The 24,659-nt window shown below is 40.3% G+C and overlaps 1 protein-coding gene across 1 annotated transcript in view; it reads right to left on the reverse strand.

The window, feature by feature from the left end:
- Nucleotides 1-11,461: 11,461 nt before the first annotated feature.
- Nucleotides 11,462-24,659, reverse strand: part of phldb1a (pleckstrin homology-like domain, family B, member 1a) — a 43,840-nt gene continuing 30,642 nt past the window's right edge. The window contains exons 18-25 of the mRNA XM_037688107.1: nucleotides 24,345-24,458; nucleotides 24,194-24,260; nucleotides 23,242-23,386; nucleotides 22,832-22,922; nucleotides 20,946-21,092; nucleotides 18,398-18,617; nucleotides 13,036-13,121; nucleotides 11,462-11,973 (exon numbers count right to left, since the gene is read on the reverse strand). Coding sequence (XP_037544035.1) covers nucleotides 11,833-11,973; nucleotides 13,036-13,121; nucleotides 18,398-18,617; nucleotides 20,946-21,092; nucleotides 22,832-22,922; nucleotides 23,242-23,386; nucleotides 24,194-24,260; nucleotides 24,345-24,458 — 1,011 coding nt within the window. The 3' untranslated portion in view covers nucleotides 11,462-11,832. The remainder of the gene's footprint in view (nucleotides 11,974-13,035; nucleotides 13,122-18,397; nucleotides 18,618-20,945; nucleotides 21,093-22,831; nucleotides 22,923-23,241; nucleotides 23,387-24,193; nucleotides 24,261-24,344; nucleotides 24,459-24,659) is intronic.

The following is a 24,659-nucleotide window of genomic DNA, read 5'->3' on the forward strand; positions in this document are numbered from 1 at the left end:
TTGCATTGTCGTTGCATCAGTGGTCCGCGCCTAATGTGATTGGCTGTTCGGACCTGAACGAGGCTTCGTGATTGGCTGGAATCCGCGCCGTCTGTAATGTGATTGGACAGTGGTAGGCAAGGCGAACCGTCAGCGTGTTGATGTCTTTTCTTTCCTGCAGTGCAGACTCTGCACATGTTTCATGTAAACAAACCGGGTGTGGAGTTTAGGGGAAGTAGTTTTCCAGACCCAAGAGTTTTATCTATTTACATTTTTACAAACTTTTTTTTGTCCCTTAAAAACAGAATGTCTTGAAATGGTAAAACAAATAAAGATGTTTAAAGCCACTATTCTTTGTTGTTGCTGTAACATACATTTGCAATTACGCTTAATAATTAAGTTATTATGCCTTTTTTTTCTTTTCTTTTTTACTTATAAACACTTTTAAAATCCCAGTCACTCTTTTATTCAGGCTGTCAGTGCCAGTGTTATACAATAAATGACAATAAATAGTGATTAAGGACAGTATTCACTAAAGGTTGTTGATCGTTTTCTTAATACACTTGGAAAAATCTTATTTTGCGTGGCTAATTTAGTGAGACAGAGCTGACTGAAGTAAATAAAGTTACTGACAAGGACTGTCAATAATAGATGTGTAAGAAATAAAGCTGTTTTTCTTCTTTCAGCAAATCCTGGAGCGGAGCAAGTGCATTGTTCTCCTGTTGCTATAGCGATAGCGGACACTGCCCCCTATTTTAGACTTGTTTTCTGGTTGCTGTTGCCATGGGATTTGCATCTCTCTCTCTTCTCTTTACCTACTGTTTTCCTTTTGCCTCTCCTCTGTAAGTCTAACACGCCCTGTCCAACCATTTCCCATCTCATTTGCTGAGTTGCATCTCTGTAACATAATCACTTTGCCAAAACCAATAGATTTATTTACAGTTCTGCTCACTCTGCATATTGATGAGCTTGTAATAGATTTATCTGCCACGACACATAGCTGTGTCTTTAGAGGAAGTGTGCTCCTGACGTGAACTGACAGGACTAACTTGAGTAAAAGACAAGCTTGACTGGTGTAAATCAGTCAGTTTTATCTAAAAGTATTTAAAAGAACACTTCTTTTTATTGGAAAACTGTTCAGCAAAATGTGTTCTATAAGAACCACTGAGAGAATTGTAGAAAAGGCTGCCTGATGCAATCTAGATAAATGTGGTCGTAATGGAAACCAGATTGAGATCGTAGTAGTTGGTGAAGTTGGCAGGTCTCACAGGAAATCGCTGACTGCTCTCTCTGTCTGTATTAATTGGCCCACTGAGGACTTCCTGTTTGCGTGTCATGAGAGAAATCCAAGGTGCTGCTTGTGGTGATATGGATGTCTTTTCCTGTTGTCTCCTCTATTAGGAGCAATTTATTTTGTCATTATTTAGAAAGCGATGTGTTCTTTACACAGAAAAGCATATTTATGTCTGCTGCTGGCTTGAGATAATCCGGCGGGCTCAGCGCCTCGGAGCCATAACGAGAAAACAAACAAGTTGTTGAAGCAGCAAAACCAAACTTAACAAGCCAATTTAGTCTGCATACACAACACTGGATCAAACTGGCCTTGGTGTGTCTTTTGAGATGTTTATTTTAGAACAATAAGAAACGATAACCAGATTGTTGTACACGAGTTAAAAAGTTAGAAAAGTCGACGCTGCATGCCAAGTGCAAGTATGGCACGTTAGTAAAGGTTACACCATCATTTCATCATCATCTCTCTCAGAATTTATTGTCCTCAACTTTTGCCCCTCTTTGAACATATGAAGAAAACATGTAGTTCAGTTACCACTTGTGAATGGAAGCTGCTCAGAGGGGATTTGTGGATGTCTCTGCTCGTGTTCAGCCCGCTGATTGCTTACATGTTTGTCTGTTTGGCGTGAAAACAGATAATCGATTCTACAAAAGGTGACGAGCGGAATTAAATTTACCTTCATGAATGTTAAAACTACGTTTGGCATTCAAGCCGCGACAAAACGGAACAAGTCAGTCACAGGTTTATGTTTATTTACGATTCCTCAAGGACTTTATGGTGAGTTAGAAGTGTTTGATGTAAAAGACTGCAGCACACATTTATCCATTTTGGAGGTCTGAGGTTTTAGTATCTATCACTTTACATTATCTTAAACTCAAATTATTTAATGAAGAACTTCTATTTTACTCATGGGTTGGTGAAAAATGCTCATTCTGATAAAGTTAGCGCTAACATCAGGAAATGAATTAAATTAAGCAAAATGACACTTAGTAAGTTAATCAAATTTGTTTGATCCCCATCTCATAAGATGCTCCAATCCACCATGGTCACGGTTCTGCTAATCTGCTAACGGCTAATAGCAAAGCTAACATTCTGCTTAACAAATTAGCGTTTTTGCTAATGCAAACCGTTAGCGGACCAATTAGCTTCTGCTAACTTTAAGTCCGCTAACAACATTCACAGGTTTGTTCCTGCTTGTTGTGGGCGTGTCTCGAAGAGTCCTCTAGGCAGGCTACTGGCTGATGTGATAGGTTGAAGAACTATTGTTGTATCTCCAGTGCAGTTCTGGGATGTTCCATGCAGTTATTCATATGATTTCATAACATTAAAAATGTTTAGAATATTATTAATTTATATTTCATATAAGCCTATAAATTTAATAGTTTAAAACTTTTATTTTTATGTTGCATTAATGTTTGTATTATTTTATTTAAGGAAATTGCAATCCATGCACCAGTAATCAGCTAGTAGGCCTTTTCTGGGATTGACTGGTAGTTCCACACCCACCACTAGGGGGCGGTTGCGTTCTCCTTTCAGTCCATTAAACTGCTGAGAGAGAAGCAACTTAAAATCACTCTCGTGATTTCCCAAGTCCATGCTCAATAATCCAGGTATAAAATCCAACAATTTTCAGTCCGGTAATCTGGATGGTTTCTTTTTTTTGTGCTGAGTCATTTTGCCTTCCATCCAGAAGGCTTCATCGGTCTGAGGAAACGCAAAACAAAACTTCTCCCCCAACAGGAAAAAACTGGAAACTGGATAACAACAAAGTCCATGCTCAATAATCCAAGTATACAATCCACCATTTTTCAGTCAGGTCATCTGGACAGTTTCTTTTTTGGGGGGCTGAAATGTTTCGCCTTCGATCCAGAAGGCTTCATCAGTCAAGGAAACGCACAACACAAAACTGATTCTTCCCCCAACAGCTTACTCCAAAGTGGAACAAACCAGTTATGTTGGTGCTAAGATGGTCTCTTTGTCATGCCCCCTCCTCCATTGCTGGCCCTCTTCCTTGTTGACAGTTGTGTCAAACTGGTTGAAAACAACAAAGTCCATGCTCATTAATCCAGGTAACTGGATACTTGGATTATTGAGCATGGACTTTGGTGTTTTGAACCAGATTGACATGACTGTCAACGAGGGAGAAGATGGGCACCGGAGGAGAGGGCGTGCCCTAGAGACCATCTTAGCACCAACATAACTGTTTTGTTTCCCACTTTAGAGTAAGCTGAAGTGGAGGTGGTGGAGAAGTACAAATAACTTGGGGTTCGCCTGGACAACAGACTGGACTGGAAATGCAACAGTGAAGCCGTCAACAAGAAGGGACTGAGCAGACTGTACTTCTTGAGGAAGCTGAAGTCCTTCAATGTTTGCAGCAAGATGCTGCATATCTTCTACAAGTCTGTTGTAGAGAGTGCTATCTCTTCTGCCATCATCTGCTGGGGGAGCAGCACCAGAGCAAGTGACTTACAAAAGATCAACAAGCTCATAAAGAAGGCTGGCTCAGTTCTGGGGACTCCTCTAGAACCTTTGGAGATGATTGTACAAAGAAGGATTCTTCATAAAATGAAGAACATTATAGACAACCCTCAGCATCCTCTTCATCAGACTGTCATACAACAACAGAGTGTGTCAGAGGCTTCTTCAGATCCGCTGCAAGACAGATCGCTACAAGAGATCCTTCCTGCCCACAGCATCAGCATCTAGAACAACTCTTTAATGAAACCAGGATGATGAGTTACAACAACATTTAATTTCCCTCTGGGATTTATAAAGGTGCAGCACGGTGGCACAACTGGTAGAGCTGCTGCCTCACAGTGAGCAGGTTACCCTGGTTCAAATCCTGGTCCGGGGGCCTTTCTGGGTGGAGTTTGCATGTTCTCTCCATGCATGTGTGTTTTCTCTGGGTACTTGAGTTTCTTCCCACAGACTGAAAACATGAATGTTAGGCTGATTGGTAACTCAAAATTGTCCCTAGGTGTGAGTGAGAGAGTGAATGGTTGTTTGTCTCGTTTGTCTCTGTGTCCCTGTGATGGACTGGAGACCTGTCCAGGGTGCACCCTGCCTCTCACACAATGATGGCTGGACATGGGCACCGGTGACCCCCACAACCCAAAATGGAAGAAGCGGGTAAAAGATGGATTAACAAAGTATTTTTGAATTGAATAAATGTTATCTTTCCAAAAATACATTCATATTTGTTACAAAGATTGATGTCACAGACACTTTAAACACAGTAAAACAATGTTTTAAGAAAGCAGAAGTCCACTTTGGTCTAACTGGCCCCTTTGAGACTAGCTGTCCACCCACTCAGAATCAAACTTCATTTCTCCAAACTGAGGTCAAAGAGCTGGTAAGTACAGCAAATAAGTTATTAATTGTCCATAACCTTTTCACAAAACCCCACTTCCAAACATCTGAACTGTAAACAGGTCCCCGGTGGTATCACTGTGTTTTCTACAGCACTCAGAGTGTGCGATCCTGCTCTACAGCCCCCTGAGACCCAGCGTCTGTCGCCTCGGAGTTTAACACCACCGATACTCATTCTGGCAACGTGCTCTCTGCAAGCCAGGTCCCACGGCACTTTGTCACATAAGCACTAAACAAAAAATCCTTCCTTTTATGAAGATAGGAGCCATCTGAGAATGGCTTTTTATGACCTTTGCACATCAAAGTGATGCGTTTTAGCTGGAGCTTTGCGCCATCATAGAGCTGCTGTGTGGAGTGGACTTGTTCTATTGGAAACATAAAACAAGTTTTTTAACTTAGGTTAAAAGTAAGGCACATTGTTTTAACCGAGCCAAACGGCACGAGGAAGTAAACAGAGTGTAAACGATATACAGTAGTACATATATACTAGTACAGTAGTCCCTCGTTTATTGCAGGGTTTTCTGCTCTCAGCTTCCCCACGATAAGTGAACAACTGCAAGGTAGGAATAGCAGCTGAAGTAGTAAGTTGTAGTTTATTTTAGTGTATATATATATATATATATAATATATATATATATATATGGTAAATGGGTTGTACTTATATAGCGCCTTTCTATCTTATTTCGAGATACTCAAAGCGCTTTTCACTACAATCTGTGCCTCATTTATCCATTCATACAGCACTCTAGTATATCTCTACAAATCTAATTGAACAAATCATTCTAAAGAGACTAATCAGTGTTTTAGATCACATTTATACACCGATGGGACACACATCAGAGGCTATGAGGGGTTCAGTGTCTTGCCCAGGGACACTTCAGCATGTGACTGCTGGTGGATTCGAACCCCCAACTCTCGCATTGGAGGACGACTGCTCTAACCACTCAGTGTGTATATACATACAAAGCCATGTTAAATCCTTCCCACACTCTTGCAATATTGTAAACAATGTTTCTAAACAGTAAATGCTCTAAAAGAGCACAGAATGTCATGATTTCATCTCCCTGCCTCCGCTGCTCCCCAGCCACCTGTACGTGCTCTTGGCCACGCCCACTCCAAACGATGCATGGAGAACAGCTGCAGCAGGAAGATTATCCTGCAGTAAGGGCTGCATAGAGGTGCAGCAGGCGCTAAATAATTTAAAATAATTTATTTAAAATAAAAATTCCATGCCGATCGTGCGGCTCTTCCATCAATCGGCCAATTGTGTCGTATTCAATCTTATTTTGAAAAACCGCGAAATAGCGAGTCTGCAATAAACGAACTGCGAAGTAACGAGGGACTAGTGTATCTAAAGGAGTTTTAAACCCTTTTCATTCTAACAATGTTTCTACATTCTAAACGCTCTAAAAGAGCACAGAATGTCATGATTCCAGCGCTCTGCCAGCGCTCTGCCAGTGCTCTGCCTGCGCTCTTGGCCACGTCCACTTCTCCGCTGTAGAGCGGAGGTGACATGCTGCAGGTGGGAGCTTCTCTCTGCTGCACTGCAGTACCTGCACCTGTGGACTGCACACGTGTGCAGCAGTCGCTAAATAATTTTAAATAATTGATTTTAAATAAACAATCAGATCGTATGGCTCTTCCATCAATCAGCCAATTGTGTGTCATGTCCAACCTTACTTTGAAAAACCGCAAAAGAGCGAGTCCGCGAACGTCGAACCACGAAGTAGCGAGGAACTACTGTAATGCAATAATTAAACAAAAAAAGTTTTGTTTTGAATCCACCAGATGGAAGTCCGCCCATAGGACTCCGAACATAGATCATTTATCTGGTAAAAAGGTAAAAATCCCATTATTTTGTTAAAAATTGCGAAACAATCATGTCTAGATATGTAACTATCACGTTGATGTTATGTTGCAGAAGAAACGGGTTTATCTGAGAAGAGCAACTCTTCAGTCTGCTGCTGTTGAACATAACTTACAATACATGATTCAGTTATAACTCCAAATAAATAGCATTAGAGAATTTATTTTCACTGAGCTCTAGTCTAAATAATATAGCGTTTTATATTATTTTAAAATGTTTTAAACCAAGTTCATTGCAGTGTCATTCTCATAATCAGAAACTGCTTTTTTCCAACCAATAAATATTTCTAGGTTTAAGTCTCGTGTTAAAAGCTGAATTACAGATGATTATCCAAGCTTTTATTTAATCCCGTCTGGATTATCGTAACAGTCTCTTCATGTGTTTGACCGAGAAGGATCTTGATTGTTTGCAGACAGTTCAGAATGCTGCTGCAAGACTTTTAACCAACACACAGGAAACACAGCACATAACACCAGTTCCATTGGTACATTTTAGAATTCATTCACAGCACTTTGTTGTTTCTGACCTGTAAAAGGTGCTATATAAATAAAATTTACCTGCTTACTGACTTGATTAATACACTATTAATGTTTGTCTGTTTATGCACAAACATCAAAGATATTATTCACGTGTGTCAGAACTTCTGAAGAACTGGTTTTATTGTCAAGATAAATCAGATTTGCTGACGGGTGTTTAGTATTTGCTGAATATTTATCACGTAGAAAACATGTCTGATCACATTGATAGCAGAAAATTGGAAAATGTTTCCTTTGAGACTAAATGATTAGCGATCCATAGCTTACAAACATCCCCTTGCTATCTTAAAGGAACATTTCAGACATTTTGAAGTGGAGCTCTGTGAAAATGTTATGAAAATTTTAGGTATTTTGTTGTAGTCAGCGATTTTTATTTGTTTAATGCTGCCATTTAAAATATAATCAAAAATGGCAAGCGAATGCACCAGTGCACGTCCAACAAATTTTCACTGATTCATATAGACTATTTGCGACGAGCAGCAGTGGCTGCTAGCTGTAGCACTTCCTGCACAGCCTGAGGCACTTCCAGTAGTTCTATAGTTCTTCTAGAATAACAAGAAGTTGTGATTGCATTATAACGTTTGCATGAAATTCTATGACCTTTTGAAGACTGAAGATGGAAGTGGCTCTGCATGGACAAGGTCCCCTTTACAGATATATCTCAATCTCAGTGGGGATTTAATCTGATTAAATAAAGAGAATTCTGTTCAGTTCTATTTAGTAAAAAGTTATCTGCCTAAAGAAGCCAGCAGATTGCATTGAAGCTCCACTTTGTCACAACTTTCCATCCTTTGCAGCACACAGGCGACAGTAGGAAGGAAAAGGTCCCCCCCTCTAAAAGAACAAGGCTCAGGATAAGCTGCATCTGCCTCACCTGGTTGGGGAAAGAGGGGACAGGAAAGTGATTCATACAAACACAAAATGACTGTAACCTTTACAGTTTTATGGTGGTTCATGAACCACTATTAAAACACCTTCAGTTTCACATTTGATGTATATTTTTAACAGAAGTATGATGATGTTCCTGTCTAAGATGAACCCCACTTTAGAATGTCTGAAATATCCCTTTTATAATCTGCAGCTCAAATTGACTTATTTCTTTTTACTTAATAGATAAAAACAAAGTTGGGTTAGTCTTATGCAACATTTATCATTTTAACTGTGTGAATGTTTATGAAGCATTCACACTATTGTGATCCATTTTTCTTCCGTACATTCTTCGGCGCGTTTCTCGTTGTGTTACAACCTTTTGCTGCTCCTTTCACATTTTGTTCTGCTTCAGCTTCTTTCAGCTTCCTTGTGCAAATTTAAACAATTTTTCAGGTAATTTCAGCAGTTTTTTTCAGCTGTTTGTGCTCCTTTCAGATTCTTTCTGCTAACTATAATATTTTTGAGCTTCTTCTAAATCCTTTCTGCTAATGTCAGCTACTCATTTTATCTTATTTCTGCAAGTTTGGCTTCTGCTACTATTTCAGCTACTATATAGCTGTTTTTATGCTATTTTAAGCTTTTTCAGCTAATTCCACTTTTTTTTTGACTCATTTAAAATTTTAAAGCCTAATTCAGCAAAAATTTGCTCTTCACTTTCTTCTTGTAATTTAAGCTAATTTTTGCCTTTTTTTAAGCTACTTTTCAGCTTTTTTGTGCTATTTTCAGCTTTTTTCAAATAATTTCTAATTTTTGTGCTAATTTCTGCTTCTTTCAGCCTAACTGGACAAACATGTTCTTTCTGCTTTCTTCTGCTAATTTAAGCTTGTTCTACCTTTTCAGCGACCTTTATAGAATTTTTTTTAGCTAATTTCAGCAGTTTTTTTTCTTATGATAAATTTAAGTTTTTCTTGGCGATTCCTGCTACTTTGAGTCTAATTAACTTCTTTCTGCTAATTTTAGCTTATGCTCTTTTCAGCTCTTTTCAGCTGTTTTCATCTTTTTTTTCTTTTTTTGCTATTTCAGCTATACTTTATCAGGTCTCTCTTGTAAATGAGTCCTCGAGGCTCAATGGGATTTACCTGTCTAAATAAATAAAGGTTGAATGAATACTATTTAGCTGTTTTTATGCAAATTTTAGCTTTTTCTTCTAATTCCAAATTTTTGGAGCTCATTTCAGCTCTTTCCACTTCCTTCTGGTAGATTACCGGTGAGCTTCTTTCTGCCTTTTCAGCTACTTTTTATATTTTTTGTGTGTGCTAATTTGAGCCTTTTTTTAAAGCAGATTTCCTAAATGTTCTGCTCATTTCTGCTTAGTTAGACCTAATTCAGCAAATATGTGTTATTCTGCTTTCTTCTGATAGTTTAGGCTTGTTCTTCCATTTCAGCTAAAATTCAGCATGCTTTTCTAGCTCTTCTAGCTCAAGCAGTAAGTTCTTCTGCAGTAAGTATTGATACTGCATTTTCACAGGAACTGCAATTTCCCTAGTTCACTTTATATTCAGGTACGAAATGTGTTTTTGGATGATTGTTTTTTTCTTTTTTGCACAGTTCTCATTTCAAACTTTAATTTATGTGTAATTAATTTACAGAATAATGACAATAATGAGGGTCTGGTATTTGGGAGGATGCAGATGACTTGAAGCAACAACCTGTGATAAATTTTAGTATTTGAGCCACGAGAATGAAATCATTTATAACTTGTAGGTACCTCACGGTCCTGTTTGACTCAGAATACATGGAACTAACGATCTCCCTCAGTGTGTTGCACTCAGCTCGTCTTCTCAGGCCTGGTGTTTGTTTCCCCTCTGGATATTTTTCACACAGTGTTGTTGCTCTCAGTCTGAGAACATTGTAATTTAATGAGTTTGTATGTTGCGCTCTTTGTTGTAAATTAGTGTCAGTTTGCGTTCCCTTCAAAGAAAACGAGTTTGATTTGTTCAAAGCAGGAAGTGAAGCTGCTGCTTTAATGAAAGATGCTTTTATCTGTATTTCTGTGTGTGTGCTGAGAGACATGGAGGGGGGGTGTTTGGGGTTGGGCAACAGATTTCTCATCTTTAATCTAAATTAATCTGAACTCACACGGGGATACGAAGACGTCTAAATAACGAACGCTTTCGCAGCAAAGCGTTGTGAAGGATGTGGGTGATTTTGACGCGTGGCGAAGCCTCCATTTCATCAGCAGGTTGTTTTTAGACAAGCTTCCATCAATACTGACAAATTTAGTCTGCCTCGTGAGATGAAGATCCAGGAGGGGTGGGGGAACGGGCCGGTCCGCTCGTGTGAAAGTGAGCGGGAGATCACCCGTGGCTCATTAATATTTCACCAACAATAAGGCCAGGTGTCACTCATGCTCGTCGCCGCGGTAATGAGCTCGCATCGGCCTCTTAAAGATCTGCTTCTCATGCAGCCGGGAGGGAGACGCACCGAACGGCAGCACACGTGCAAAATCTCTCCCAAGGTCAGAGAAATGCAAAGGCCCGAGATGTTTGAAGCCTTTACCTGCGCAAAACGCAGGGAGTGGGGGAGAGGGGGTTCATTTTCATAAAGGTTTTCACCTCGGCCGGGGAATTGGGGATTAACATTTCAACTGCTGAATCTAATCAGCACCTGTCAGGAGCAATCTGTGTTTTTATTTACCTGCGCAGCTGCTAAATATTCCACTGATTACTGCAGGAGGATAAATAACCCATGCACCCTGAATGCATCATTAAAAATCATCATTTAAAACTGTGGTTTGAAAAAAGGGCAAGGACCTGTAAAGAGATAAGAACTATTTTATGGGACATGCATGTGCGGTTTCAAATTTCTCCCTGTTGAATCATACATGTTGCACGTAATTTCATGTTTCTTCTTCGTGTAGCTCACCTACCGCAGACAAGCTATAATTAATCGGGCGGCCCCGGAAACACAAATACGTGAAGTATTTCTGGCACCTCCGCTCCAGCTTCTGTAAATAATCAGAGGTAACGAACCAATTAAGTCGCTGAACCAGCCGAGTGTTCTTGTGTGGGTAAAGAGAACGCCTCGGTGAAAGTTAGCAGCTCGTTACGAAGGCTTCTAATTAACAAGCCGTTTGTGAGAGGTGCTAATTAAGAAAGCAAAGAAAAGGTTTGTAAATGTGCTCGGTTTAACCAACATGTCAAAATAAAACACATCTTATCAGTATATTTATTTAACAGTGTTTTAGAATATCAATACATCATTAACATTTATGCTTTTACTGAAACCCTCCTTATATAAAGTAAATACAATGTACTGCTCAGTTATGCATGAAAAGCTCCTGGAACGACATGTGAATATACATATTAACAATAATATTGTAAAAGTCATTCGTAGATCTTTGGCACAAAAAACGTTCAACTCAGTTTGTTGGACATGATGCTTCGGATAAAATAGTAGGTTTAAGTATTTAGTTTTTAACTTAAAAAGCTTCAAAAATCAGGAAACAAAAGTAGAAATGTATCAAAAGAGGTTATTGTGATAACACTGAAAGTGTGTATCTGGTTTAAAGTTGTAAACAGTTTTTTAAAAAAATTTAAGAAACCTTGAATTTGTTTCACCTGAATTTTCACAAAGTATATTGTAGTGATTAAACGTTTTGGCTTCATTGTTCGTAGATGTACCGATATCTGCTCCAACTATAAATGTTTCTGTATATATCTGTGTTAAACTCATTGCTGAGCTATAAATAGATCTTAACTGCACCTCTGTCCTCATTTAGCCCTCATTCACTGGAAGGCGTCGGGCTTCTCGTGAGATCAATGAGTCCCACACCGTCAGGGCGTGGGATCAGGTTGCAAACATCTGATCCCTCGCTCCGTCTCCACCATCATCCAAACCCGATGTCCCCCGGCGGCCTCTCAGCTCATGAACTGCGTGTAGCCCTCTGCACCCGTCACTATGACATCCATCCAGATCCTCATGGCCTCTGGAGACGGAGCCACCATGAAGTAAAGTCGGTCGTGGGTTTTCACACAGAAGGTCAGAGATGGATTGGGGCTCTGCATCGCAGAAAAAAAAACACTTTATTTCACCAAAAGTTGTACTTGTTGCATTTTTTTTTTATAAAGTTAGAATCAATATCACCTAAAAGTTTAATACAATCGAGTTAAAGTGTTTCAGTCTGTCTTTTTGAGTGCAAACAAACAGTTTATTGATATACTTGTATTTCATTTCAATCAGGTTAACACCAAACAATAAAATAAATAAAAAATACAAAAATATACCAGTTCAAAAGTAGAAATATACACTAAAGATAATAATAATAATAATAATAATAAAAAAAACAGGTGATTAAATAAGACTTGCCAGCATTTTCAAAGTTTGATTCAAAGTTTGATTTACTCACAATATTATTAGAATACTTGGAAAAAAATAAAGGCTTGTTCTTAACTGAGTGTATCTACTGGATGGATGGATGATAGATGATTGATGGATGGATGATGGATGGATGATGTATAGACGGATGGGTGGATGACTGTATGATGTATAAATGATGGATGAATTGATGGATAATGGATGGATGATGTGTAAATGATGGATGGATGGATGGATGGATGGATGATGAGCCATGGATCTTGATGGATGATGGATAATAGATGATGAATGGATGGATAAACGGATGATGGATGGATGGATGGTGGATGAATGATGGATGGGTGATGGATGGATGATGGATGAAAGATGGATGGATGATGGATGGAGGATGAATGATGGAGGGATGATGGTGGATGGATGATGGATGGATGATGGGTAAATAATGGATAATGGATGGATGGATGATGATCCATAGATCTTGATGGATAATAGATGATGAATGGATGGATGTATGATGGATAAATGGATCATGGATGGTGAATGATGGATGTATGATGGATAAATGGATGATGGATGGTGAATGATGGATGGATGATGGATGGATGTGTTAATGTTAGGCGTTCAGTCGTATTAAACTTGATTAAATCTCTGCTCGATGCTCGTCTCTGAGTTCACTGATGAATTCAGGACCATCTTTCATGTTTAGAGCCGTCGGTGAAGTCCAGTGTTTGGAGGAACAGGGTTACCTTGGCGGCGCTGCGTAGATGATCATAATAAACCTCTTCAATGGCCTGGAAGTAGATGAGCCCCTTCAGCTTGGTCTCATGCTTGTCTGAGAGCAGAAACGGAGGAAACATTAGATTAAGACACATCACAGTTGTAGCTCTGACACAAGAGCTGCCAGCCCCGGCAGCAAGCAGGAGGATCAAGTCCCGGTTGACGGAAAATATCTGAGGAACAGCGGAGCGACGGCACACAAATCAAATAATCTGACGTTTACAACATTTACTGTGTTCTCAAACAGGAATAAACAGAACATTTAAATGTACACTCCGTTAAATATATGTTAAAAATAAATATCTAAATTCTCTAGATGGATAAAATAAAGAACATTTAACACACACACACACACACGGTAATTTGTTGTCGTGATTGTTTTACTTGACTTTTGTCCTCTTTGTTATTGTATGTGGACAGAAAGAAAAGTCCATCATTAATCCCTTTTGTTTTTATTGAAAATGAATTAAATAAATACAATTTAGACCCTCTACTTTTAATTATCAGCAATTCAAAAGTTAAAACTAGATACATTTATATATTTATTGTACCTTCACTGAATTATTTCTTATTCTCAGGCAGTCAAAACAGGAATACTACAGGTGTGTCTAAAAAAAAAAAATAGAAAATGGTACAAAAAAAAAAAACAATCATTTCCGAAAGTGAAACTCATATTTTATATAGATTAATTACACAGAGTGAAATATTTCAAGTCTTTATTTCTTGTCATTTGGATGATTTTGGCTTAAAAATAATGATGTTTTATGTTTCAGAAAATTAGAATATTGTGAAGAGGTTGTAAACTCATGATGTCTCACCCTGAGCAGCTGATTAACTCCTGGACATGAGCTACAAATGTCTCAGTCCTCAAGTCCAGACACTCCTGAACCAGAGACAACATCAGAAGCGTCTTACCTGCTGAGGAGACAAAGAACTGGACTGTTGTTCAGTGGTCCAACGTCCTCTTTTCAGATTAAAGTAAATGTTCATGTCATTTGGAGATCAAGGTCCCAGAGTCTGGAGGAAGAGTGGAGAAGTCCAGAATCCACACACGAAGTCCAGAGAGAAGTTCAGTCAGTGATGGTTTGGGTCCATGTCCTCTGCTGGTACTGGTCCACTGACGCTTCATGCTTCCTTCTGATGGGCTTTATGGAGATGCTGGTTTCATTTTCCAGCAGGACTTGTCTCCTGCCCACACTGACAAAAGTACCAAAAGCTGCCTGTGGAATATTCTCATTTTCTGAGACACTCGGTTTAATTTTTTTAATTATTTATAAGACATGATCATCAAAATTACAAGACATAAAGGTTTGAAATATTTCACTCACTTTCTGAAATGATTAATAAAAACGTAAAACCTTTCCACAATATTCTAATGTTTTGAGGTTCACCATTTAGATGAAGAGGTCAGACACATAAAAAAAAAAAGGTATTTCTCCCAGAAACCCATGAACAGGTGTGAGCAGAACTGTGTGGAGGTAAAAGTTAATTAAAAGTGTGAGTCTATTTCAAGCGATGCCTGAAGTCTTCACCATCCTTTGAATCTGACTTGTTTCCTTCTCTTCTAAAGTTGCCTCTTTTCCCTCCCTCTTTAGTTGCCTTTTGGCTGCTGGCGCGGATGTAAATTTGTATAAATGTTGAAAAGAAACTGGATATTTTGGATATCACTTTTGATCTTCTTGTTTAAAACTTGGCTTAAAGCAGGTCAGACCTTCTGTCCGTTCTCCGTTCGTCGTTGAGCTGCACTGAGCTGATGGGTTTTTGTGGTTCGGGGCCGAACTGCGGGCATTTAAAAGTAAAGAAGTACTTCTGACGTTCCTTCAAAAACACTTTCTGGAGCCCAGCCTCGTTCACAAACACTGGTCTTCTTTCGCTCCTCATGTAATACGATGGGCCCAGCGGAGAAACAAATCCACTAACAATTAAAGGCAATCTTTTGAAATTTATTCTTCACTTCATTTTTTTATTTTTACTTTTCCAAAAGTCAAATCTGCTTAGTAATGAGATAAATGTTTTTGAAATGTGAGCTTCGTTTCATTAGTCACGAACAAGCCAGGAGCTAGCCTCCTCCCCAAGAAAAACACATCTAGAGAAACTCTTGCATCTTATTTCATCACCGTCATCACCATCATCTTCGTCAGGAGTGAGGGGGTGAAAGGGCTTGGCAAGTGAATGGAGAGAGGAGCAAAAAAAAAAAAAGAGCCGGGGTGCCAGTAATAAAAACATGCTCGGGTTCTGTTTTGAACTTTGATTGGAAGATAACGCTTCAACAGCTCTTGAAAACAACTCTTGTTTCAAACTGGTAAAAGACGAAGTTAAACACACGGACTAAAGTTTGAGCACAAAGGAACACGGATCAAAAGCCAGCCGGTGGTTTAATTAAGTTCAGCAGGAATAAAGACGTCGTGAGGCTGATGTCCTCCGGAGTCTCAGCGCTCATGTTTGAACTGAATTTATCTGGTGAACAGGAACAAACCTGCACCGAAAGTTCACGACTTGGATCGGTGGAAAGAGGACCACGACTAGAACTGAGAAAAAACCCCAACAGGAACCTTCATCAACTGTAAAATTAAAGTAACTCCATTCTGATGTGAAGACCTGTTTATTTTGTGAACAGACTAGGATTCATTTCAAATACCAAATGTATTTGTTCTTCTCCATCCATCTTCTACCTCTTACCCGTAGTCGGGTCACAGAGGCAACAGGTCTAGGAGAGAAATCCAGGCCTCCCAGTGTCCCAGCCACCGTTTCCAGCTCCTCCTGGTGGACCCAGAGGTGTTCCCAGGTCAGAGACACAGTCCCTTCAGAGGTCTGGGTCTTCACCGGGACCTCTTCTCAGTGAGACATGCCCAGAAGACCCTCCAAAGAGGGGCATCCAGGAGGAATCCAAATCAGATGAACCACCTCAACTTACTCCTTTCGATGCGGAGGAGCAGCGGCTCTACTCCGAGCTCCCCCCAGATGACGGAGCTCCTCACCCTACCTCTAAGGCTGAACCCGGCCACCCTACGGAGGGAGCTCATTTCAGCTGCACGGATCCAGGATCTCGTTCTTTCCGTCATGATCCAAACGTCATGACCACAGGTCAAGGTTGGAATGCAGACACACCAGTAAATCCAGATCTGTGCCTTTCAACTTAACTCTTTCTTCACCACAACCAACCGAAGCAACAGCCTCAATACTGAGAACAAGGCCCCAATCTGTAGATCCATCCTGCCATTGCTCAGGAACAAAACGCCGAGATCCTGAAACTCCTTCATGCGAGGCAGACTTCTCCTCCCCCAGATGACCCTGAAAACGGGGTCGAGATGGGGAAGAGGTAGGGCAGCTGACTCAGGACCCGAAAGACCCAGGTTCAATCCTCAGCCATTCCCACATGCTGTGGTGTCTGAGCAAGACACCTAATCCCTAATTGCTCCTCGGGCACCTACATAGCTGCTCACTGCTCCACCTGGGTGTATCTCAGGTGTGATGGGTTAAATGCAGAGAACTAATTTCACCATGGGAACATACAATGACAACAACACATAGTACTTAATATTTTGGTATTTGTTCTGTAAAGCTGGAACTGGTTGGGCTTTTAACAACAAAATTGTTTTCAGAGGTCTGTCTTTTTATTTATTTTTTTAGCTTCAAAAGCACATTTCAGGGATCCCTTGTTTTACTGGATCTTTTCATTGGGCCTTGTGTTTTCACCATATTTGCAACAGTCAACTGTGCATTTTTCTGCAGCTTATCTGTGGCCTGCTTGTGGAGGTCTAAGTGGGAACCCCTCTCCCCAGTGACACTCTCTAAGCCACAGAAAATAATTGTGTAATCCCTTGTACAAGTTCTTGGTCTGCCCTGAGGGTCTCTTCCCAGTACCCATAAACCTTCAGAGAAAAGCACCCAGAAGGAATCCTAATCAGACACTCAAACCACCTCAGCTGACTCCTGTTGATGCAGAGGAGCATCAGTTCTACTCCAAGCTTCACCTGGATGATGGAGCTCCTCACCTCATCTCTAAGGCTGGGCACCCAACAGAGGAAGCTCATTTTTAGTCAGTTGTATTCTGGATGTCATTTTTTGATCATTCATGTCTCATGGCTAAAGGGAAGAGTTGCAACTTAGACAGACCAGTTAGAGCTGGTGAATCTCAGGTTAATCTGAGTCACTCACTAAAGGCATGTGATTCATTTGACTCACTTTAATCACGCTGCTCCAAAAAAGAAGCTATGGTGGTAGACGTTAAGGATCCCAACTCATCTGAGTCCGCATCATTTCCAAGGACTCTAAGCCAACTAATCTAAACCCACAATGTTTTTTTTGTTTGTTTGTTTTTTTGGCAAGTCATAACTCGTGGATTTTACTTGAGTCTGCCAGAGAACATGGAGGATCCAGGTTAATAGAAACCTCCAACTCATATGAGTCCTGATTCAGTGTGAGGATTTGGATTATTAACCCCAGTGAGTCAGAACCTGACCTCAGACGGAGAGGAGCTGACTGTCATCTCAGCTGCTCCACACTCGGCTGCAAACCGTCCCAGTGCACGCTGAACGTCGTGGCTTAAAGACGCCAACAGAACCACATTATCTACCAAAAGCAGAGGTTCCCAGACCAGACACCCTCTCCTCTACAACTGCACCTTCAGAGCCTGACCACGAACAAAATGGGGAAACAGGAGGCAGCACTGGTGGGGTTCAACTTGCACCGGGAACAAGCTTGACCCTTTGCCAAGGGTGCTGAGACATCACTTGCTTTATATTATTTAGGGACTGGATGGCCCCTAAAAGTGCCCCCCACCCGCCATTCTACCACAACACTCCTCGTGAACACGGTCATAAGTGTTCTCCAGATCCACAAAACATGTAGACTAGAGTCAAACTCCCATGACCCTCTTCGCAACTCCTCAAGGGAAAGGTCCAGAGTCCCACGACCCGGACAAAAGTCACAACTCTCTGCACCGTTTTCATTTTAGTTACTTAATTTAAAAAAAAAATAACAAAATCCTGAGTTTATTGCCTGAGTAGGAATTTTAAAACATGGCACTAAATTACAGGATTTGTTCACTCTAAAGGTCACAAGCGAAACAAACGTCCCCAGTTCTCTGTAGTTTACATAACAGAACAATATAATGTAAAATGTGAACAGTTTGGGCTTTTAGAACCCGAAATGGCAGAAATGTGTTAAAATTTTCTCTGAAACCCAATTTTGTACATGCTGGAGGTTTGCATGAGGCTAACCTCTCAACATGCGTGACTTATGTAAGGTCCAAAACAAAAAGTCCAATTATCTAATAAACTATTAAAACACAAAAACAAATGCGTGTTATTTAAAACTGACACTCCTCACCGATGTAATAACAGATGTTCCTCTTGAGACGGTCAAAAACGAACCAGCGTTTCTTCCACGACTTGATTTTCCCGCCCATCTTCACCAGGTGGCCTTTACACATCTTCTCTGTGAGGATGACGAAGGGGCAGGTGTCGATGCTGTGGCCACACGACTCCACGTGCGCTCGCAGGTCGAACTCCTCCTTGCGGTTCGGCAGATAACGCGTCATTGGACGAGCCTGTGGTGGAAAAAAAAAAATTCTAAACGCTGCGTTGAATTAAACTTTTCTTTGACTAGTATTTAAAGAAAATCTTTGTATTTTAATTTGGGAGGATAGTTAGGTTTAGCTGATTAACCCTTTCTGAACAGTTCAGTGACTGGGATTGTTTTCTTTATGTGTTGGACTGTTGGGATAGTCTCCATTAAATGGAATATACAGATGGACAAAACAATGCAAACAAATAAAGGGATTTAAATCTCTAATATGAGTCCTTTATTCCAAATTAAAGCTTCGTTCATGGTCTTTATTCAGTGTAACTGGTTGTTTTGAACCAGTCTGACTTGTGTTTTCTCCCATTCTGCTAACTGCAGGTATTTCTACTATAGGAAAATTCACATCGGTATTCAAACAATTAAGTTTAGTCAAAGTAAAATTTATTCATAAAGCACATTTAAAAACTTTTACCAAAGTGTTGAACAATAAAAGACAAAGGCAGAGATTTAAAAAAACAACTAATTAATTTAAAAGCATCAGAAGAAAATAAAGAGTACAGAACAATAAAATACTAAAACAACTCACACTGGGTTAAAAGTCAGTGAAAAGAGGTGTGCTTTAAGAAGAGATTTAAAAACAGGAAGTGATGTTGGAGGGGCAGATTGTTCCAGAGTGTAGGAGCCCCATCTCCTCCGATCTTCATCCTGGTTTCCAGGATGACCAAAAGCAGCTGATTAGATGATCTCAGCGCCCGAGGACGAGGCCATTTAAGCATTTATAGGCCAGCAGGAGAAATTTAAAATCTATTCTGTGACCCACAGGGAGCCGGTGAAGGGAGGATAAAACCGGTGAAATATGCTCAAACCTATGAGTTCCTGTTCAGAGCCGTAAAGTTGAGATAAAATCGGCAGTAAAGTATTTTTAATTTTGTCATCATTCTGCCCACCTTCAGACCACTCAAGTCATCCAATAATGATACCTTTATGGATTCAGTAGTTTCCAACAATCTCTGTGTACCGTTTGGTGCTGCAGGTGCCAGAAGTGTACATATGAGCAAAGCATGGCTCGAGGGCCAAAGGTGGCCCTTAGTCCATCTCCATTTGGCCCACAACATAATTATATGATAAAAAAACAAAATTAAAAACAACAACATATATTTTGAAACGTGAAAACAAAGATTTTGTTGACTTTAACTTGCTTTTATCAACAAAAAGACATTTCCTGTCAGGTTTAAACTCTTTTTTTTTTTTTTTTGACCAGTTAATGTTTGTATGACTGAATTAGACTAACTGTTGCTGGTAAATTATGCCATTATTATATTATAATAATTCCAAAAGGAACAAAGCCTTGAAAGCATCTTTAGCAGAATATTTAATTAACAAAGCAGTCAGTGACACACAAACATAGCTGAGCTACATGTTGTCACATAAGCTAAATACAACAAGCATTTTCTGACTGGATTTTTAAATATGTGATATATTTTTATTTTTTATAATAAATGTGTAGCACTGAGCCTGAGTGGGTTCCTGTACTCAAGTCACACGTTGACTTAGATCTGAAGAGTTGTGTGCTAAGTACTTTGGGGCTTTTTGATCAACTTTAGACACACTCATTTTATTAATTTATTTATTCATTTCAAAATGTCACAAAAAGTGCAAGGAATCGTCCGAATATTTAGGAAATTTAGCATGATACACATGATTTTACCCATTTTGTTATGTAACTGGCAGATTTTCTTTTGAACTTAGTGCAGCCAAAGTGAAACAGGAAGTGACATCAAAGGGGAACTCTTTTAAAAACGGGAACTTCCTGGTCTTTGTTGATTAAATATTATCTGAACTATGACTTTTTGTCATCTTTCTCTGATAGAGACTCAAAATAATCTAAAGAAACGTCAGATTCCTCTCTGCTGCCTGTGTTGTTAGCCATTGTAGCAACGCTCTGTTTACATGCAGGCGTTCCCCTTTGACATCACTTCCTGTTGCTGCGCATGCGAATATCAAAACGACTGCTCAGCTCAGCGGTGTGAAATTGTGTTTGCAATACGTTATTAATGATATCTTTTGATAAATGTATTCAGATTCATTGCTGAAATTTGATGTCACAGACACTTTAAAGTTTAAAGATCTTTAAAAAAAAAAAATCACCATGCGGACACGAGTCAGTTCCGTATTTGTTCAGCCACTTAATTCAGCCACATTTAAAACTTAATAAAAAATAAAATGTTTGTCTGGTTTCTTTTTGTTTTCCCTTCACCCTCCCCTCCTTTCTCTGACGATCTTTGATCTTCTTTTTACACCCAGCCTCCTTTTAACGTCTCGCCTCTCATCCTCCTCCCGCTGCTCCACTGACCTGAGAGAAGTGTTTCTCTCTCATCTTCACCTCCTCCTCCACCAGCCTCCGCCTGTGGGCCGCCTCATCCTGAAGCCTCCTCTCGGCCTCCTCTCGCCTCCTCCGCTCCTCCTCCAACATCTGCCGCCGAGCCTGCACCTCCCTCTCCTGGGAGCGTCGGGACAGGGGAACGAAAGAACAGACGCAGAGAAGAAATAATAATGGAAGGGGGAAAAGGGAGATGGGGAAATATGTTAATGGAAGGCAAATATTGCAAAACAAAGCAGGTGACTGTCAGAAGACGCAGGAGAATTGGAGTCCCAATCCAGGGTTTTGTAAAATCTCTCCCTTTAGTCTGAGTGTGCAGGGGGGAAGCTTTGCTGATGTAAAATGATCCTTTGCAGCTTTCAGACATTTACTCACATGCCTGCTTTATTTCAACATAAAGATGAAATTACAAAGATAAACTAAATGTTTTACGGCTTCATTTCACCATATCTGAAGCTCGCTGTTCACTTCGACGTCTCGCACTTCAACTCAAAGTTCCACCCGCTCTCCTCTCAGCGGAGATAAATTAAGTTTTTTACTGTTTTCACATATCGAATGGAAAAACCACTCGTTTTACATAAATGTAAAACAAAGTTATTGTGATAGTTTTAGATGAGACTTGGTGTTCATTTATGCACTGCAAATAAAAGTTCTCTTGACGCAAACATCAATATTAAATTAATATTTACAGAACTGTTTGCTGATAAGGAAAACAATACTTTGCACAACAGTTTCTTAAACGTATGCCGAATCCTGCACAGCATTAAAGCTGCAGGATCAATTTACAAGAACATTTCAGTCACAGGATCTTTGTCCAAACGTCACAGAGACATAAACTCTCAAATATGTTGAATAAATCATTCACTCTATTCAGACAAATTAAGTGCAAAAGAACAAAATAGAACCACTTTTAACGATAACTGAAGAGTGTAACCTATAAAAACTATGAATATTCCCTTTAATCCACCTTTTTGTAAACCAAATACCTACATTTAGAGTTTTTCACAATATTACACACTTTATGTACAAAGTGCAAATTCAGTTAGTAATTTTTGACAACATATGAGAACATTTAAACAGGTAAAACATTAATTTGCCTGATATTAGTGAACACATTCCCTTATTCATAGGAAAAGTATGAAGAATATTGAATATGGCACGATATACGTCTGTCAACAAACTATTATACAGCGATCTACAGGAACGTCCCGGACAAGCATCTTAACTGCTGACCTTGATTTGACACCTGCTGGAGTAATGAACCGCCATTTGGCAGTCAATCAATTTTTGGCACAACACCGGCACACATTTCCAAGTTGTCAGCGGTGACGCATAATAGATGTGACTTATACGGCGAAGCAACATATTTATGTTTTTTTTTCTACCTTATTAGACATATTTGGACTGATGCTACTTATACGGCGGTGCAGCGTGTACGATGGAAAATACGGTACTTCCAGAGCTCACCGATCCTGAGTGATGTGTAACACTCACAGTAAGTACCATTGAAACACACGGCAACACGACTGGTTCAATCGTTTTGTGCTCTTTATTCTCACACATGTCTGGACTTTTTTATTTTACAGCTTTTCCATCATATTTTGGGGAAAACTACAACACATGTTCAAATTCTTTCTGCGAGTTTATCCGTGTCTGGGAGCTCCGTTAGGGTTTACTGATAAACACAAACAAGTAAATCAACTGGAACAACTTCACAAATCATTGTTTTGGACTAAAATGTCAGGAACTGTAAATATTCCCGACACTTGAAGGGGGTGAAGTGAGTGATCAGACGTGCAGTCGTGTAAATTCTGAGGCTTTCGAGTCAAAACTCGGCAGCAGTAAACTTGTGAACTCACTCTGTTCTCCATCAGCCTGGCTTTCTCCTGCTGCGCCTCCTTCAGCATCTTCTCCATCTCCTCTATCCTCTGGGCCTCCAGCCCACAGGAGCTACAACACACAAAGGGGAAGTTGCATCAATTACACGGCTGTGACAAGGCTCGGGATGAAAAAGGTAAACATACATGCCTGGAAACCAAACACTGGGAAGCAGCGGGGAAGCAAGAGCAACACGGCTTCCCCATTAACGCCAGTAATGTGAACTTCAAAACTTGAGTGGGTTGGCATGGCAACAGCCAGCATAGTCACGTGTAACAAAAGAGTTTGTCGCGGGAACAAAGCACGGTGACCTTTCCTCTAAGCGAGGGGGCAGATTTGGGTGTTCCCATGGAAACAGAGCCGACTGCTCCTTTTTTTTCCAGCCTCTCACCTTTCCGGGGCACAGATGGAGTTGCCGGTGGAGACGCTCGTCTCCAGGCTGTCTGAGCTCTCCAGGCTCAGGGTGTCGTAGGCCTGGTTACCACCCGGTGGCGACTGATGATGCAGGATGGAGTGATGAACTGTCGGAGAGGGATCTGTGGAAAAAAGAGAGTGCACAACGCAGGCTTACATCACCCTCTACTGATGGAGGCAGGTCATTGCTATCGGTAGATCAGAATCACTGGTGAGGAGCCAGACAGAAAAACTACAGACGGGTGAAGAGAGCAATGCTAAACATTTCATTTCATTACCAGATGACTGCTTTTTAGGGGTTCAAATAAACTTGTAATTGACTGAAAGTTGGCATACTGATCAAGAATGGTGAAAGAATCCATATTTTAAGCGTGTGCAAAGTTTCTGTAGGAAAATAACTTCTTTATTGACTTTATTTAAACCAGCCTTGACACGGTATGTTTCTTTGAGATTCTACTTAGGAGTGACAGGGATGGATAAGAATAGGAATGAGATCATCAGAGGTACAGCACAGGTTGAACAACTGGGAGATAAAGTTTGAGAGGCCAGACTGAGATGGTTTGGACATGTCCAGAGGAGGGACAGTGGGTATATTGGTAGAAGGATGTTAGAAATGCAGCTGCCAGGAAAAAGACAAAGAGGAGATGTATGGATGCAGTTAGAGAGGACATGGAGGTAGATGGAGTGAGGACAGAGGATGAAGAGGACAGAGATGGAGGAGGATGGCTTCTGAAGATGGAACAGCAGAAAGAAAAATAAATATTGGTCTTGAGCTCCGATCCCCGATGAACAAGATTCATTTCAAGCAAAGCTTTCATAACTGTTCATAATGTTGTGGCTGATCAGTTTATACCCTTCCTATATAAAGTCACACCAGGACTGCAGTTAAAGTTCAACAGTGATGCATGGATGTGAGCAGGCTGGAGTACCGTTGCACTGCAGAGCCACTTGTTTCCTGGAGTCCACGTCTAATGGGTTTTTCTCTCTCGGCATGAACTATAAACCCCAAGAAAAACACAAAAACGTCACGCCGTGAGCTGCTGTCAAGGTGCGGTGATGATGTAGAAGCGTGAAACTGACCGTGGAAGGTGAGTTTTTCTCATGCGTCGCGCTGCCGGAGTGTGACAGGATGGCAGCGCTGAAACTCGGAGCGCTTCCCTGCCCAACCTCGCCATCGGATCTGGACTTCAACATCTGCGAGAAGAAACAAAACATACTAATCTTACTTTTCAGGGTTTCACAGTGAACTTGTGTTTCTGAGTCTAAATTTACCTTTAACAGGTGGGCAGCTCACAAACCACCCCAACATTTTGACTCTTAGATGACTTCTTAGATCCATAACTACTCATTTCTAACATATAACCAAGATTTCCTCGTAGGAACAAGGTGTTAGGT

Source organism: Nematolebias whitei, chromosome 14, assembly GCF_014905685.2.
Source record: "Nematolebias whitei isolate Nwh7 chromosome 14, NemWhi1, whole genome shotgun sequence".
Classification (NCBI taxonomy): domain Eukaryota; kingdom Metazoa; phylum Chordata; class Actinopteri; order Cyprinodontiformes; family Rivulidae; genus Nematolebias; species Nematolebias whitei.